At 46.2% G+C, this 17,788-nt stretch overlaps 1 protein-coding gene across 3 annotated transcripts in view; it reads left to right on the top strand.

Moving 5' to 3' along the window:
* The first annotated feature begins 4,246 nt into the window (after positions 1 to 4,246).
* Positions 4,247 to 17,788, top strand: part of SMYD1 (SET and MYND domain containing 1) — a 47,588-nt gene continuing 34,046 nt past the window's right edge. The window contains exon 1 of one of the 3 annotated variants that reach the window (XM_090035325.1): positions 4,247 to 4,473. In XM_090035325.1, the coding sequence (XP_089891451.1) occupies positions 4,337 to 4,473 (137 nt within the window). In that variant the 5' untranslated portion in view covers positions 4,247 to 4,336. Of the gene's footprint in view, positions 4,474 to 4,674; positions 4,830 to 17,788 lie in introns of those variants that run through there. The other 2 variants (XM_090035326.1, XM_090035327.1) reach the window with 2 other exon arrangements.

Raw genomic sequence — 17,788 nt, 5'->3', positions numbered from 1 at the left:
GCCCCCACACTACCCCCAGGCCTCAGAGGTTCCTCTAGGCAACCTCCCCAGACAGGGGGCCAGGGCACTGCTGACCCATCCAAGGGGCCTGTCTGGGTGGAGGACCCACAGGAGCTCTGGGCTGGAGGCAGCAGCAGGGCAGAGGCCCAGGCTGTGCTCCATGTCACCACCCCCATAGTAGCCCTCCTCCTCATTCACTTACCTGAAGTCTCTGTCAGAAGCTTCCGTGTACTCCTGCCCATGACTGGCCTGCAAGCTGCCTGCAAACTGCTCCCCCGTTGGCAGTCTCTGTTCGCTGTCTCCCTGGTCATAGGCTCCCCGGTCACCTGGGGGGTTTCCTTTTATACCCTTCTGGGCCTGGGCTGACTCAGGCCAAGGCAGCAATCACAAAGTCAGCAATCCCACAGCAATCAGCAGTCACTCAGCACTCACTTTCAGCTTCTCAGAGCACACATCTGCCAAACAAACAGATAGTCAGCTAAACCAAAGGTACAGGCAGCTGGATCACTTACCTTTTCTGGGCAGGATCTAGTGCCTGGCCTGGCTTCTGTCCTCCTTCCTCCCTCCCTCCTCTTGCCTCCAGCAACTGCCTGCAAACTGCTCCCCTGTCGGCAGTCCCTGTTTGCTGGCTCCCTGGTCACAGCTGGTCTTTTAACATGCAATGTTAAAAAAAAGGTATCAAACTGCAAGGAAGTTACTAATGGACTTCTTGAAGAATCAGCCTCTGGAACAATCTTGTTTAATATTTTCATTAACAGTCTTGACACTGTAGGAGGTCCAGTGCTGGGGCAGCAAAATCACTCTACTAGGTATCTGCCTAAACCTTGCTTGCCCCCTCTGACCTCTCAGGGTCTTACCTAGTTATCTCTCCTGCCATAGCTTTATGTTATGATTGGACATGGACGGTGCCCCTAAGGCAGGGGAATTGTGGGTGATAGACCCTTGTTTGGGCTGAGGCCCCCTGGCCTTGGTCCACTTTACTGTGGCTGGGTCCCTCCACCTGAGGTCCACTGTCTCAGGACTGTAGGCTCCTGGGCCCCAGCTCCAGCCTCACCCTTGTAGGCTCTGGGCTGTTTGGCCCCTGGTGTTGCCCTCATGGGCTAAGGCTTGCACCCCCAATCCTTCCACTAACAGCAGCACTAGACCCTTTGAAGGGTCTAGGACCTGGGGTGTCCTTGGCACCATTTTCGGTGGCCTCCTCCACCCCTATAGCCACAATCTGGCCTTCCAGTATTTAAACACAAATGAAAAAATATGAGCATCTGCTCTCAAACAAAAGGTTCCTCATCCTGGATTAACACCACACTGTGGCAAAACCACCATGCTGGGCCCCAAAATACTTATCTTTGGCTGCCAGGTGTTGCAGGGGCTTCCTGCAGCATCCCTGCAGCCTGGAGTCCTTCCTCCTTGTCTGGTCAGGCCCTAGTCCTCCCTGGAGCTCTGCTTCCTACAGCCTGTGGGGCCAGACTGCCCAACTTGCTTTAGGTCCCGGGCTTTTATCTCTCTCTCTGGGGCATCTGAGCCACTACTTCTACCCCAGGCTTGTCAGTCACTGGCTGCACCTGAGGCAGGCAGGCATTTTATTCAAGGGCCTTCTGCCACCATCAGTTTGTCCAGGAGGCTGGAGTTGGCCAGCTGATCCTCAGCTCCCTCTCTCCTTCGGTAATGGGGTAGGAGTTCCATTGAACACACAAAATTGAGGAGTATGCTAATGGCAAAAGGTTAAAAGTATCATTCATATAGAGGTGTATCTCATATCAAATCAAAACGTGAGGCACTGAACTGCTGTTGACTTACCTATTTCTAACTGGTATCCACTCTTCAACTGATGCACTTGCATTCAGAGGAGTTGAGCATGAATATCAAGACAGATGTGATCAGCTTCAGCATCTTGACTGGAAGGGACTCTTGTCTTTTGCCACTGCAGGGCTACATCTTCGCGCCCATAAGTTGGTATGGTAGGGCACCAAGAGACAAAAGATATTGTAATGAATCCAAAGTCTTGGACTGCAGTTTCTCCTCTGCCGCACAGCACGACTGTTCAGATGTTTGGATGGCAGCGGTACAACTCAGATCCTCTGCTTCAAAAGCACAGACCCCCCAGTAGTGTTTAGCAATAAAGGTAGGTGTCTGGTTGGCTGGATAGAAATCAGAGCACTATTACAGATCACATGTGTGCTATGATCAGCCTGAATTTGCTTATGTTTCTGGAAGTAACTAGTTCATGCTTATCAGGCTCAGGACAACCTCAGAGTAGGTATTTATGTTACTATGTGATTCCTATTGTTACTTCAGTTATTTTCACTAAAGAAGAATCTCCATTAACTCTTGGCTGTATATAAAGTCTAAGATGCAGAGCTGAACAGTTTGAAAACTATCCAAAAGATAGCAGTGGCACTCACATATGCATGTGTACACACACATGCACGCACGCACACACATGCACACACACCAGCAGAGACAGATCTAGGAGGGTGCAGTGGTGCAGTGGTGCTCTCTCTCCTCCTCCCTCTCTTCCTGTCCCCACTTTGATTCCTGCTCCACCCAAACTTTAAAACCAACCGCCTGGGTGGAGTAGCAGCATTTCTATTCAGGCAGCACTGAGGGAGTTCATTGACTTCTTGGCCCATTATCATTTCCCTGATTCCTGCAACTGTCTCTCCACACTATGTCAATGACTCTCTCTTTTTTTAATGGTCCTTAATATTAACTTAAATGTAGACATGGCTGATAGTGAAGTACTGGGAGCACTATTCAGATGCTTAAGATTTTGTTTTATGAATCTGACTAAGAGGCATACATTTAACTAGAATGACTACAGGACTAATGGCACAATATCTTTTGACTTATTTTGACTATTTTGCCTAATTTGTTTTGTTTTTTTCCTAAAACTGTGTGTAAAATCTATCAAGTTAGCGCACACTCCAATAGTTGTATTTGTTTTTGCTTTGATCTTAAAATAAATAATATAGTGCTAGCCCCCTAGCATACTAATAAAGCATCTAGGCTCTCTTTACTTGGAGAAAGATATGTGTTCTGTTACATGTGATGATACACCACTCCAAAGTCCTAGATCCATCTGTGTACACTAGCCTATTACATACTGCTCAAGGTAGATGACACTCATCCTCCAACTCGGGCAACTTGGGTGGGCTGACCAATTTATCTCTCTATCCCTCAGTTTATCCATTTATTATGCAGACACAGCCCTTCTGTCACAAAGGGATAGAGTCTACATTCATTCATGTGCGCAAGGCACTCTGGATTCCCAGTGATAGATGTGGTAAAATTACTGGGACCATAGACATACAAAATATTAATAAATAATACTGAAATACCAAATACCAATACTGACTGGTTTGAGTTTTCACAGCAAGATTCTTCTTTCTATTAAAATCAGCAGAAATCTGGAGGGATCCCAGTGACTTCAGTAGTGTTATTTTGGTTTTACACTGATGGGTGCAGGTGAAGGGTAGAAACAATGTGCCATTTTATAAATCATTTGAGCTTACCTGGGATATTATCCTCTCTTTACCTGCTCTGGGTCCAGACCATCCTTTGAATTCCATAGAGTTGCATTGGGGAGAAACACAGCCCCCAAACTAGCTAGCATTTCATTGAGTTTAGTCTGTTGAACTCCTGACAGACAGCTAATATGTCATGCCTGCTTCTAAAGAGGCGCCTTCCAGCTCATTCCCTGCACTTCTCCAAGTCACTCAGTTGGCATGTGGCAAGCATCTCTCTTTTGTGCCTGTTGTCTGCTGCAGCAGATGGGGTAATTTTAGCCTGCATGTTTGACAGACCTTCCTCACCCTTGCCTCCAGCACATCTCCTGGAGGGTACAAATAAAGCAGCATTGTTTGATTTCTGGAAGAGCCTAAATGACAGTGGAAAGAACCCCAGACACACAACCCAGCCCACCACTTATGGCTGTCTCAGCTGTTGGCTCCTGATAGACAGAAGCATGTGGTTTCTAAAAATACCCCGTTAAAGTGAATGCATTCTCTTTCCAATGGGAGAGAATAAATTACACTCGGTGGTCATAACATATACAAAAGCTTTCAACTGGCAGAAACAATGCCAATGAGTTTTTCAGATGGGCTTTTCCTAATGAAGCTGACGGCACTGGTAATGCATGACCAACCATTTGGCTTCCGTGCTTAGCACTGCATTAAGCTAAAGGGTTTCTCCCCCTCCCCTCCTATGGAAAATGGGTGGGGGGAGGAGGCAACGTAGTCCATATATAGGACTGGTCCTGGGTCAGGCTGAAGGTGTTGAAATAGCAGGAGTGACAAGAGAGTTGGCTCACTCGCATTAGGAGCTGGGTTTCCCTGACATGACAAAAGGGGGAATGGAGACGGTGGAAGTGTTCACGTCGGAAGGCAAAGGCAGGGCTTTGAAGGCAGTCAAAGAATTCCTGTCTGGGGAAGTCATATTTGCGGAGCCTGCTTATGCTGCGGTGGTTTTTGATAGGTAAGAGAAAAGTTACTGTAAAGTAAATGCCAAAGCCTGCTCCTTACAAAAGTCTGATGTGGCTGCAGCTGGTGTTAACTTGATAGAGTCTGGATAGCATCAGTGAAGGCTGAGAATCTGAGTAGTAGCATTTCCTTGTGAGTCATTTGCAGCTTGCCACAACGCACTTCTCATTAGGACAGAGTGATCATCCTGCTTGTGTGCCTTAAATGCACTGTGACCTGCTACGTGGACCTGAGCTTACAAAGCACTCTCAGCTTCCTTCGTTGTAGTTGGAGCTGAATTCGATGGACAGCAATATGCATGATGCAGTTGCCGTTACGAGTCCCTGAGTTCGCTGTAAAAGATCTCACAAGGTGCTGCATGGTAGAGATACAGTATGTCACTGTGCTTTAATTGTGCATATGCCCCTGTAACATATACATAGAGAGAGGGGGCACTAATGCTTAAAGCCAGTAGGTCCTTAACACATTCATGTTACTGGCAGCTTATCAAAACTTGATCTTGCCTAGGTCTCTTTAGTCAACCTTTCACTCGGTGCCTCTTTAAAGACATCACCTGCTTCAAGGCAAATGGTTTGAGACAGAGAACTTGGAAATGTTTTTGTTCCTGCTAAAATGGTTTTATGCTCATGCATGAATGAATGAAGGGAAGCTGCTGTGTGACAATTATCTTTGAAAGCAGATATTGGCTTTTTTTTTAGCTTTTGTTTAAAGTAACCTGCAAGTGAATCCTCATGTAAATGCATGTTTAGTTATGTTATTTGTCTCAAGTTCTTTATTTTTTCTATAAAATATCGGTGGATCAATTTTCTTCACAGATGTAGACTTTGAATACCTAATTCTGCCCTTGAGGTCAGTGGGGTTCTGCCCAAATAACCTAAAAGCTTCTACACAACTGGCCATATTCATATTACATGAATGTGGGAAATCCAGAACAACTTCATTGGCCTCAGTGGAATTACTTTACGTTTATACATCATTAATTGAGCACAGAACGTGGCCCAAACTTCAGAAAGGAGAAACTAACCTTCATGTGCATTGCTTTCATTCTGTACTTCCTAACGGTCTAAACTTTTCTCAAATGAATCCTTTTCTTGTAAATGAATCCTGAGGTTGAATTCTGCTGAAAACCTCCAGTGACTTTCAGATAATGTTCTGTATGTGAAATAAGGCAGGACATTACTTACCTACTAAAGCTTTCTTTGAAAAACATTTCTTTTAAGGAGATCTAGGGTGGTATCAGACATTCTTTAGTTTTACCTGTCACCATGTAATGCTTTGCTCAGTCGCCCACAATTAAGCGAGCTTGTTTCCTAATGCTATGTCATCAGGCAATATCAGAGAATTAATTCTGAATGAAAAAAAGAAGAAAACAAATTTGTGGACTTAGTTATGCTTGTATCTTTTCACTCATTTTTTCTCTGTCACTGTAGTATCGGTGGGGGTACAGGAGTCAGAACCTAGAACAGTGGTAACAGAGATGTCGTCTTTATTTGCATTTTAATACGTCATTGTAAGAACTGCTCTTTGAAAAGGTGACTGCCATCACCATATAACCTGGACTTGACTTATGCCTGTGTACCACTTAGGTTAGTAATGCTATGTCAGTCCCTGAACTAGATTCGACTGACTGATGCACAGTCAGCCAAATCCTGCTCAGAGTGGGTAAGATGCTAGTGCTCATCTTTATACTAGCACCAATGCTAATTTATTGTTGAAATCAATCAGAGTCTTTCCGTTACCTTCAATAGGCTTTGCATTGGGCCTTCATTTGACCCCAGGTTGCATTGGAAGCATTGGCTGGGCCAGTGGAACAGGTGCTAGTTAACATGAGTAGGGGTGGCAGAATTCAATCCAATCTGCTAACTTGACTTCCCTGGAAGTAGGACCAGAACTGATGATTACTGATTAATTCTTAAGCATTGCCTATGATACTGGTAATTATTCCACCAAACCTGAACTAGGCTGAGTCCTAAGGAGCCTAATTATGAACTAGGATTTTTATGAGCAGTTGGTGTATTAAAATGACTCTTAAAGAATACCCAAGTCCAGGAGGAGATAGCAGTGGATTATACATGATGCTCTGACAAGTTCTGTAAAATAAAATGGTTTGATTCATTACTTTCTCTTGAAATGACACTCCTCACTGTGGCTAGTGTGAAATAAGACAACTCCTTCAGGGCCTCTACAGATAGCTCATACACCCTTCGTGGGACCCAGTTATGCTCATGCTAGAGGTCTGGCTTTTCTTTACTTGGGTCTCTGTGGGCATTGTCTACATGTACAAATGATGCAGGATGGGTTTACTTTAAAGTACTATGGAGTAAACCTACCCTGGGCAGGCATCTGCACATGCTGGGATGTGGGAGCAGATTTGCTGCTTCTGGCAGCAGCCTGCACCCACCCACTCCAGGCCTGCACCAGCCCCCTGCAGCAGTCAGGGGAGTTCTAGGCCTACCCTGGGTGCTAGCCCAGGAGCTAGTAGGGAGCACGGGGCCAGGAGACAGCTGTCTTTTGGTGGGGGTGGGAGATTGCTCCCTGCCCCCTAGAGCTACCTGCTGTGGAGGCGGGCTCTGCCACTGGAGCCTGGGTGGGGACAATGTCCCTCTGCCCTGGCCACAGGGAGCTCCTGGCCCTGGCTCTCTAACTGGGGGCAGGGGGCTTGGAAAGAGCTGCAGGGAATCCAAGCCCAGCCAGGGGCTCACTGCTAGCTGTCCCACCAGCGGATAAAGGCAGAGGTCTAGGACCTGCCCCCCCCCCCCAGCTCTTTCTAAGCCCCACGCCTCAATCACTCAATCAGGACATGGGGCCTGACCAGAACAGTTCCTGACTAGCCCCAGGCTGAGCGGGGAAGTCTGCACATACACCCCAGAGCTTGCTGAGGACTGGCCAAAACACAACTGTCCCCAGCTGCCCCCAGGCTGCACATACAGACTTCCCCACGCAGCTGGGGTACTGGCTGGATCCTGACCCAGCCAGGGGAAGGTCCCAGCCAGTTCTAGGCTGGGCTGGAAACTCTCCCCATGCAGGGGTTTCCCAACCCGCACTCTGCAATTGTGATCGGGGAGCAGGGGCTGGGAGCTCCCTGCTGCCGGGGTAGGGGGACACTGTCCCCACCCAGCTTCTGGTGGTAGAGCCCACCCTGGCAACAGGCAGCTTCGCAGGGCAGGGAGCAATCTCCTGCTCCCTGCTGCCTGGCTGACCAGGAGCAATTTGGTCCCGGTCAGCCATCTACATGTACTGTACCGCTCAGTAACTAATCACAAGTAAGTTTGCTACTTGTATTTACAGGTAGCAAATTTACTTATGATTAAAGCAAATTACTGCATAGGAAGCATCTGCATGTGTAGATGCTGATGCTTACTGGGTGTGTCTACATGTTCATTAATGGGCCATAGTTACTGCTTATTAAGTTTAGTACTTGTACAACTAAGTACTAAATCAATACACAGTAGCTGGTGCTACTGCACAATTGCCAGTGTACGGCTACACTATGGTGTAGTGCCAATGTATGGCTTTTTAGTGATGCTAACAGTACAGTAGCCTAATACTACTGCGCAGCAGTGTATTAGCAGAGGTTTTGCCCTGTGTGCTACTACACAGTAGAGTTAGGTTACTGAGCACCTTGCGTCTCATGTAGATGCACCCACTGCACAGTAATTTGCACTAGTATCAAGTAAAGTGTCTCGTGTAGACGTGCCCTGTAGCTAGAATCTCGTTCCTCTTCTGAGCCCCTTTGATTTCATGGAAAAACACCAGTTTAGCTCAGATCAGATTTTTTTTTCATTTGAAAAGCCAAGGCTACTTGAACTCTTGCATCCAAGAATCTCAAAAAGCTGCACTCATTCACCCTTAGCAGTGCTAAGTAAGTGCTGTGCAGACATGGCTTCATTGCTTCTGGTGCAGAAGTGATACTGCCTGGAACAGTGTGGCATGCTTGAGGGCACGCCTGCCTGGCCATGGTAAGCTTGCGGTATGGACTTATTCTTCATGCTGTGTTGTATGTATGCTAATAAGCTCCCAGCTTCAACCTAGGAGGGTTTGTAAGTGCCGCTGCTGCTTCGTAGCTCAGGCACTGCCCTATGTGGTGTAAGATATGGGTCTGAATCCCTTTAAGCTAAGAAAACCATAGGATCCAGGTATCCTATTTCCTGAGTGAATGCCCAATAAGCTACTAGGCAGACAGGTTCTTTGGGTGAATCTGATATCTTTTATTAGACCAACTTAAATAGTTGGAAAAACATTTTTTAAGCAAGCTTTTGGGTTTAAAAACCCTTTGTCAGGCTGAGGAAGTCTCTGTAGTTGGTGTGTGCTCTTCCTGGAGGGAATGAATACTAAAGAAGCCAGAGGCAGGGCTGCAAGCAAGGGAGGCAGTCAGTGAAGATGTAAATTGAGGAGTCGGTGGGTGAGAGACAGGCTGGGTGGGAAGGGGAGGGGAGAGAAGGGAGATGAATGTAGCAGTTAAATAGTGGAGAGGTACCTGGGGAGTCAGATGTCAGGCAGGTTATAATGTGACATAAATCCAATGTCTATATTTAGTCCACGATTTTTTGTATGCAGGAGGTTGATGAAGTGGAGTTCATAGGCTCATCTCTGAGAAGTGTTTTGTAAGTTCCCTTTGAGGATTCGAACTGAGAGATTGGAGAGAGAGAGTGGTTTTCTTGTGAGAAATGTGCCCCCACCGGTAACTGAGTATTCTTGTCTTTGATAGATTTTTAGTGTGCGTTCATTCTGGTGCGCAGCTACTATGCAGAAGTTGGTTGGCACCATCCCTGCATTCTGCACTGGATGTGTCTAAACCGAAAAGAAGGTGCTAGTGCCTTGTAATCAGTTTACACGCCTCAGTCTAGGAAGTGGTTTAGGGTTATGAATCCCAAACTGCCGTAGACCCCTAATTCAAGGCTGCATCCGGGTGCTTAAATGCAGGAGAGAGACAGGAGGTGTGTCTATATGTTTATTAATGCATAGTAGTTACTGCACATTTAGTTTAGTACTTGCTTAAAGAAGTACTAACTAAATGCACAGTAACTATAGTTACTGCGCAGTAACACCGGTGCATGGTTTTTTAGTGACGCCTACTGTGTAGTAGTCTAATACTACTGTACAGTAGTGTATTAGCATGGTTTTTGCCCAGCATACTACTGTGCAGTGTTATTAGGCTACTGCGCATTAAACGTCTCATGTAGACGTGCAAAGGGTGTGGGATCTACCTTTCTTCAGTGTTCTCTAGTGGTTGATTAATTAATCAACCCCTTTAATTAATATACTTCCTCCTGAGAATCCATTGCCTAGGTACCTAACTGCCCAGTGACTGTGTAGAGGTTTCAGGCTTTTGAATTTCACCCCTGAAAATAGGCACCAAAAAGTTCAGTGTGGCATTTACCATGCCAAGATCCTTCTGCACATCTGGCCCTAAGTGACTCCAAGGTCACACAGGAGATCTATAGAAAAGTCAGAACAATAATCTAACAGCAAGGCCATCCTCTCTTCCCTAATCCAGTAGCGGCAAGTTTGCTGGCTCTGTCTCTAGCTATACCTAACGTGTCTGGTTTGATGCTTACTGTGTTACACAGTTTGCCTTAGAAATTACTCCTGGCAACAGATTTCTCATAAAATTTATTTAAAAAAATAATCCTTTAATCCATTTAAAATGCAATGCCTTTTAATCGAATTAGGGTCCATTTTGGCAATGGAGTTTTTTATTCCCCTGTGAAATGTCATTAGCTTCATATGTACAGTATAGAAGCTTGTTAGGTCACTTCAAAGAGGTACAGCTTCATCATGTCTCCAAATGTCACTGGTGTAATGTGAGATAACTAAGTAAGCCATTAACACATCAGATATTACATTGAAAGCTACGGCACAGACTTAATTTTCCAGCGCAACATCTTGACCTAGGAGAGATGTGCTTTCCATTCCAGCTAAGGTGTATTTACTTGTCCGTCAGAGGTGTTTAGTGTTATGGCAAACTAACATAAGCAGCCAAGAGGAAAATTAAATGCATCACTTCTCTGTGAATGGGGAGGATAGGGGAAGCAAATTTGGGAGTTAATCATTCTTCTCTTCATCCCTTATTTCTTATGTTTCTGGGCAATGATGAGGGACATCTTCTATAGTGTGAGAGGCAAAGATTTTCATGGCTAAAATCTTTTCTTGGGCCAACTGTATAATTAGAAGAGACAGACAAGTTTTCAGGTATCACTGTACCCTTCCTCAGGTAAGACCTAAGGAAGTCAGTTTCTTTTGATGAGACCTGAGAAAAGGTACTGTCGTACCTGAAAGCTTGTCTCTTTCCCTTTTACCTATACAGATGGTTCAATAAATTATATCACCCACAAAAATCCTTGCCTCTCACAGTTTTGCTGGAGCATCATGGCTACAGCTTCACCCGAACACTTCTTCTATAGTTCATTTCACCTCGATGTGGTTTGTGTAGAGAACCACTGGAATATTTTATTGATACCTTTGAGACTGGTGCTCAGTGTAATGCATATTACAGAGCAGAGAACATTTTTTGGTTCAACACAGTGGAAACACCTTTTTTAATGGAAACTGCTCTGAGCTCTTTAACGCTTGCATAGAACATTAGTTTTTTAAAGTATGGTCCACTCCCGCCACAGCAAACTGAGTTGTGTGCAATATATATACATAAATACCTGTCTTGACCCTTTGTGGAATTTGGGATAATAAACTCATGGCATTTTGAAAGAGAGGGGTTCTCAGATTAGGCCATCTGCCCCCAGAGTCTCCTAGCCTACGCTCTTTGATCTTCTTATGTTTCCATTGGAAGCTATGGGAGTTGTGGGTGCGTAAGAAATATTAAATTGGAGTTATGATATGCATTATCTACAGGCCAGATTTTTCCAAAAAGCTCAGCATCTACTGTGCATAAGGGCCAGCATGGAAGTGAGAGTATTTTGAGCTCACTGAGTATTTAGACTTTATTATGCAACTTAAATCTCAGTTGAGCTCTCTTGGAAATCAGAGCCAAATGTGGGTGCTGAGTTCTTGAAAACTTGGCTCTGAGTGCTTTTGTGAATCAAGGCCTGGATAAGATACAAACGCTTGGGTACTGTACAAAATGGATGGACTATGCTGTTGGCATGGCCATATTCTGATATATGATGCAGCAAAGTGGCATGCAGTGAGGGGAAGATCTATTTCCAACTCAACACAACATGCCTATGTGCTCTTGTATTGTCCTCTTGATAATGCAAGAATGTGAATAGTATCATGTCCAACTGTGCTCTAGTAAAAAGCTGTTGTAAGATGTTACAGATTCTTGCCTCTGAATTCTGCTGGATGCAACCAGGCTGGTCCTACAGCTCCCAAATGGTCAACGGGCACTTGCCTGGAATTGCAAGATGGACACACAGAGCGGACTTTCCCACTGGGGCTAAGTGTTGAATAGGCCTTGTCCAGATGCACAGAGAGGCATTTCCCCTGTAGTGAATTGCGGCCTTCAGATTTGTGGCGAATTACAGGAAGGCAGGCTACTGAGACAGCATGGCGGAATGGTATAGTTTTATAGTAGTCTGAAATTCTCTCTGACAACAAAAATATCATACAGATTTTGTAACTTGCCTGCACAATATGACTCTTCTGTACCAGGGCACTGAGTGGGATCCATGAAGTGAGATATTCTATATTACCAATAAGTTGGTCATTGTTTTATTAGGCTAATTAACCAGCAGGATATAGTGCATCCTCTCCCCTTGCCTGAAGAAGGGTGTTTATACCCAAAAGCTTGCAAAGAACAATTTTTTCCAGCTATTTATTTGGTTTAATAAAAGATTTCACATTTACCCAAAGCCCCTTGTCTGCCTATGTCCTTAGACCAACAGAGCTACAACCAACAGCTCATCAGCTACTTGAGGCTTTTAAACCAGGAGTTGGTGTCTTTTGCTCTAGTTCAACTAGAAGTTGCAGGTATGATGCAGGGATCATTATTGGTGAAATACTATGACCTGTTATGCTATGTTGAAAGTCAGAGCAGATGGTCACAATGGTTCCTTCTGGCCTGAAAGCCTATGAATCTATAAGCCAGGCATATTCTAGGTATGGCTACACCACATCCCTGGTATATCTCGAGAAGGACACCCCTGAGCAAATCTCTCTCATTTGCCCCTGCTTCCGTGGTCATGTGGCTGACTCTCCGTGGCAGCTTTCAAGACCCTGGAGCCCGTTGCTCCTGTGTCTCTGGGTTTGACATGTGAGTGGGAATGGATGCATGGGATATGCTTGGGAGTGTCCCCCAGTCCAGGAAGACCTTGTTGACACCCTTGGGTTGGAGATTCCTGTAAATCAGATCAGAAGCCTAAGTTGCTCCCTTAAAGCTGCTATTACCTAAAGAGCTGTCATTGGGTCCCTCAGCCCTGAGTTTTCTGTGACCCTTCATTATGTTTATGTGAGTGTAAGAGGAGTGACTTAGCCATGTGAGTTCAAAATAGTAAAGAAATTGGGCTGATTCTCAGTGTGCTGCTTTGGTCATTAGCTCCCATTAGCATTTGGTATATTGCTGTATTTACAACTAGCACATTGCATTCTGCCCCTCATGGTCTCTCTTCCTTCCAGAGCTATTCCCCTCTTGCTACCTTGTATATGGTCCCTAGCTTGGGTTCAGGCTTTCCTTCCTTAACACTACCCTAAGGATGATGCCTTGGCATAGAGGCTGTCTACTCTATGTACACTATGTGACCTTGTGGTCTGGCATGTAGATTGGCTCCCAAGTTCTCAAGAGTTTACATTTCCCAAGGGCTTGGGGAGGTGCAATGTATTTCTGTTAACCTTCTCTTTTTAGGTTTGCTCTTTAAGCAGCTGGGTTTGAGGGGCTGCCCTCAAGGCAACTAACATCACATGGCAGCTGTGCAGTTTTGAACACTTGAAGCAAGGAGTGCTTTCAGGTCCACGGCAAATGTGACCTGCAAAGTGAAAAAAAAAAAAAGAAGAGTTTTTGCTGTACTTTCCACTTTGCTGTGCATAAAGCAGGCCTGAAACCCATTGGATGTTTAGGATTGTATGTTTGATGGGAGAATCAGGATAATGTATTAGAAATCCTATGGAAAAGAACCTGAGAGCTGAAAACAGGGCAGAAGTGATTTTTAACTCAGGTTGCTTAAACTTTGGTGGTTACTTTTATTCAAATGTATTTAGCTCTAGTAATGCTTAAATGAAATTTGGGAGCACAGCTGTCTTTTGTTAAACACAATTACAGCCACATCCCTTTGATTAATGACTGAGAGAACTTCTAATCTAAATCTACATCCTTCAATAAAAACCCTCCAGCAAAATCAGGGAAGTTCAGACTTCATTTTCCTCCCATTTCAAAGATAAAAAAACTAAGCAGATCCCTCACATCTGTAAACATATCCATACTTTTTCTGTATCTGGAAAGAATGGGGAAAATATTCTGCTAGTCCTTGTCCGCCACCTCTAGATTAGAAGATGGACCTCCATATACGTACTACAGATTCAGCATTCTCCCTCCCCTCTGGACTGATCTCTTGCTGAATGCAGCTTGTTCCTTTAACTGTTGGAAAGATGAACTTCTTGAGCCTGGGTTTTCTAGTGCGGTGTTGCTGCCACCGCACTGAACGCCAAGCATGCTTCCCCTATGTTTAAGGTCAGAGGTGCTGGTACTCTCTGTTCTGCCTGAAGGTCACGTCTCAGTGATAGATGGCTCCTGAACTGTAAGAGGTAGCCTTTTGGCTTCACTTGCAGATTAACGTGCCCATGCCAACACCCAGTCGATCTGATCTCGAGAGAATGTGATCTAACTGTGCGAGTGAAGTTACTTTCAGAATAGATTTGAACCAGTATACGCCCCTCTGCTTTTCCTGCAGGACTCCTGTGCTTGTGAATCTGACACAGCAGGTCACGTGGTAATGAACTCCCTTTGTGGATGTGCATCTGTTCTGGGTGTTGTGCGTTACTTGCCTCAGAGCAAGGGTGGCCATCATAGAGGACATTCTGGTTTTCTGCTACTCTGTCCTCCATCCTCTTGATACGAAACTCAATGCCTTTATGTCCTCTATTTTTCTCTTTACTTCTCACCACATTGCCCTTTCCATTCATAGACATCAAAGGACTTTACAAAGATGACTAAAGAAGTATCTTTTTAAGCAGGGACGTGGCCTAGAAAGCCCACAGTCCATTTAAAGGGGTATATCCTAGCGCAGGGGTGGGCAAAATGCGGCCCGCGGTCCAGATGCGGCCCACCAGGCCATTCTATCCGGTCTGCGGGGCCCCTAAAACATTTTGAAAATTCATATTTCTCTGCCCCTAGCTGCCTGTCATGTGGCCCTTGAGGGCTTGCCAAAACTCAGTAAGCGGCTCCATACCCAAAATAATTGTCCGCCTCTGTCCTAGCAGAGCAAGCATCACGGTAGAGCAGTTTTGGTACCTTGCTAAGGATTTCTCTTCAAGAGAAAAATAGAGGACATAAAGGAGTCTAGTTTCGTATCAATAGAGGACAGAGGACAACTGGACTGGCTTCTTTGATGGCCACCCTACTCAAACCTGTGACCTGCCGTGGTGTAAAATAGCATAGAGGGCTTGTAGCCTAGAAAGTGTAGCCTGGTAAACGGGGTACTAGACTAGAAGGCAAATGTGCTGGGTTCTTTTTCCATTTGTACTGCCTACTGTGTGAACTTGGGGTGTCAAGTTGCAGTTTCTTCCCCTTGAAGGGACTTGATCAGGGTAGAATATTTGATCAGGATCACATTTAGGTGTCTGCATCCACTTAGGTGCAAAATAGATGGGATTGGATCTAGCCTGTAGTCTATAGGAATCGGATCATAAAAAGTCCAAGGTCTTCCCAACACAAATGGCCCAGCATAGTTAACGTGATATCCAGCTATCCTTTACCCCATCAGCTGAATGACCAAATACTCATTTATGGCTGGCTTTGAACTTATACCCTATGAGTTGACATGGGGCTTTGAACTTATACCCTTGAATCCTTAGTAATGTGCTGAAACTGCTCTACCATGATGCTTGCTCTGCTAGGATATACCCCTTCAAATAGGCTGTGGGCTTTCTAGGCAGTCTTACTGCTTAAACAGATACTCTTGTAAAGTCCTTTGATGTCTATGAATGGGAAGGGTGATGTGGTAAGAAGTGCAGGTCACACATGAAATTATCAGCAGCCATTTTCTGACAGCTGAAATCAGTCTTGGCTGTGTACTTCTCGGAGCCAAAGCCAGGGAATTCTCCACGGCGATGTTCACCGCTGGATTTCTGCCCCAGCTGGTTTGTCAGTTTGTTTGTCGATCTGAAAAGCATTCCAAAGGGGCCATCCCTGCCTCCCTTTCTCATTTGCTATTATGAATTGATTGCTTTATTACATCCCTGTTTCTATTATTATAACCACCCCTCTGGATTAGCAGTTGGTGGTTGGCATCTCGTACCATGTATCATAGTTTCATAGTTTCTAGGGTTGGAAGGGACCTGAGCAGGTCATCGAGTCCGACCCCCTGCCATGGCAGGAAAGAGTGCTGGGGTCAAACAACCCCAGCAAGGTATAAATCCAGCCTCCTCTTAAAGACCCCCAGGGCAGGAGCCAGCACCACTTCCCTTGGAAGTTGGGTCCAGATCCTAGCCGCCCTGACCGGGAAGTAGCGCCTCCTGATGTCTAGCCTGAATCTACCTTCTGCCAGCTTGTGACCATTATTCCTGGTCACTCCTGGTAGTGCACAGGGGAACAGGGACTTCCCCAATGCCTGCTGGTCCCCTCTGACTAGTTTGTAACAGGCCACTAGATCTCCCTCAGCCTTCTCTTGTGGAGGCTGAACAGGTTCAGGTCCCGTAGCCTCTCCTCGTCGGGCCTGCCCTGCTGCCCCCGATCATGCGAGTGGCCTCCTCTGGACCCTCTCCATGTTGTCCACATCCCTCCTGAAGTGCGGCGCCCAGAACTGGACGCAGTACTCCAGCTGCGGCCTGACCAGTGCCGCGTAGAGGGGGAGGATCACCTCCTTGGACCTGCTTGAGATGCATCTGTGGATGCATGACAAGGTGCAGTTGGCCTTCCTGACTGCATCCCCACACTGCTGGCCCATGTTCATCTTGGCATCAATGATGACTCCAAGATCCTTTTCTGCCTCTGCACTGACAAGAAGGGAGTTCCTCAGCCTGTAGGTATGGTGCTGGTTGTTCCTCCCCAGGTGCATCACCTTGCACTTGTCGGTGTTGAATCCCATCCTATTCTTGTCCGCCCACCCCTGTAACCTGTCTAGGTCCGATTGTAGCCTATTCCTCCCTTCTAGCGTGCCCACATCCCCCCACATCTTAGTGTCATCAGCAAATTTGAACAGGGTGCTTTTTACCCCCTTGTCCAAGTCACTGATGAAGCTGTTGAACAGTGCGGGCCCGAGGACCAAGCCCTGGGGGACCCCACTGCCCACATCCCTTGAGGTCAAGAATGACCCATCCACCATCACTCTCTGGGTGCGGGCCTCCAGCCATTTGACGACCCAATTGACTGTGTAGGTGTCGACACCACAGTCCCCCAGTTTCTTAATGCGAATGGGGTGAGAGACAGTGTCGAAGGCCTTCTGAAAGTCCAGGAAGACTATGTCCACTGCTACCCCTGCATCTAAGGATTTGGTGACCTGGTCATAGAAGGCCACCAGGTTGGTCTGACAGGACCTGCCTATAGTGAACTTGTGTTGGTTGCCCCTAAGCATAATCTCCCCCGCTGGCCCCTCACGGACATGCGCCAGGATAATTCTCTCAAAAAGCTTGGCCAGGATCGAGGTAAGACATACTGGCCTATAGTTTCCCGGGTCCTCCTTCCTCTCCTTTTTGAAGATGGGAACCACATTGGCCCTCTTCCAGTCCTCTGGCACCACACCAAAGCACCACGAGTGCTCAAACAGCCGTGCCAGGGGTCCCACAATGACCTCAGCTAATTTCCTCAGCACTCTGGGATGGAGATTGTCCGGACCACCTGATTTGAATACATCCCGTACCTCCAGAAGTTCCCTGACTAGATCCTCCCTGACCCTTGGTCTAGGTGCACCTCCCCTGGGGCCTGAGGGGGCCCCAGAGGTAGGGTGACTGTTCCAGTCCCTGCTCGGGAAAGCGGAGGCAAAGAAATTGTTAAATATGCTAGCTTTGTCATCTGGTGTGACGACCAAATTTCCTAGCGTGTCTTGCAGGGGCCCCACGTTACCTGGAACCTTCTGTTTGCCCCGTATGTATTTAAAAAAGGACTTCTTGTTGTCCTTGATCCGGTAAGCTAGTCCCAGTCCCATCTCTGCCTTGGCCTTCCTGACTGCCCCGCTGCATCCCCAAGCAACTGCAGTATAGTCCTC

This window comes from Crocodylus siamensis, chromosome 2 (assembly GCF_052110815.1).
Source record: "Crocodylus siamensis isolate JL-2025a chromosome 2, ASM5211081v1, whole genome shotgun sequence".
In the NCBI taxonomy this organism is placed as follows: Eukaryota; Metazoa; Chordata; order Crocodylia; family Crocodylidae; genus Crocodylus; species Crocodylus siamensis.
The sequence above is the reverse complement of the archived record's forward strand: the minus strand, read 5'-3'. Positions and strand labels throughout refer to the sequence as shown.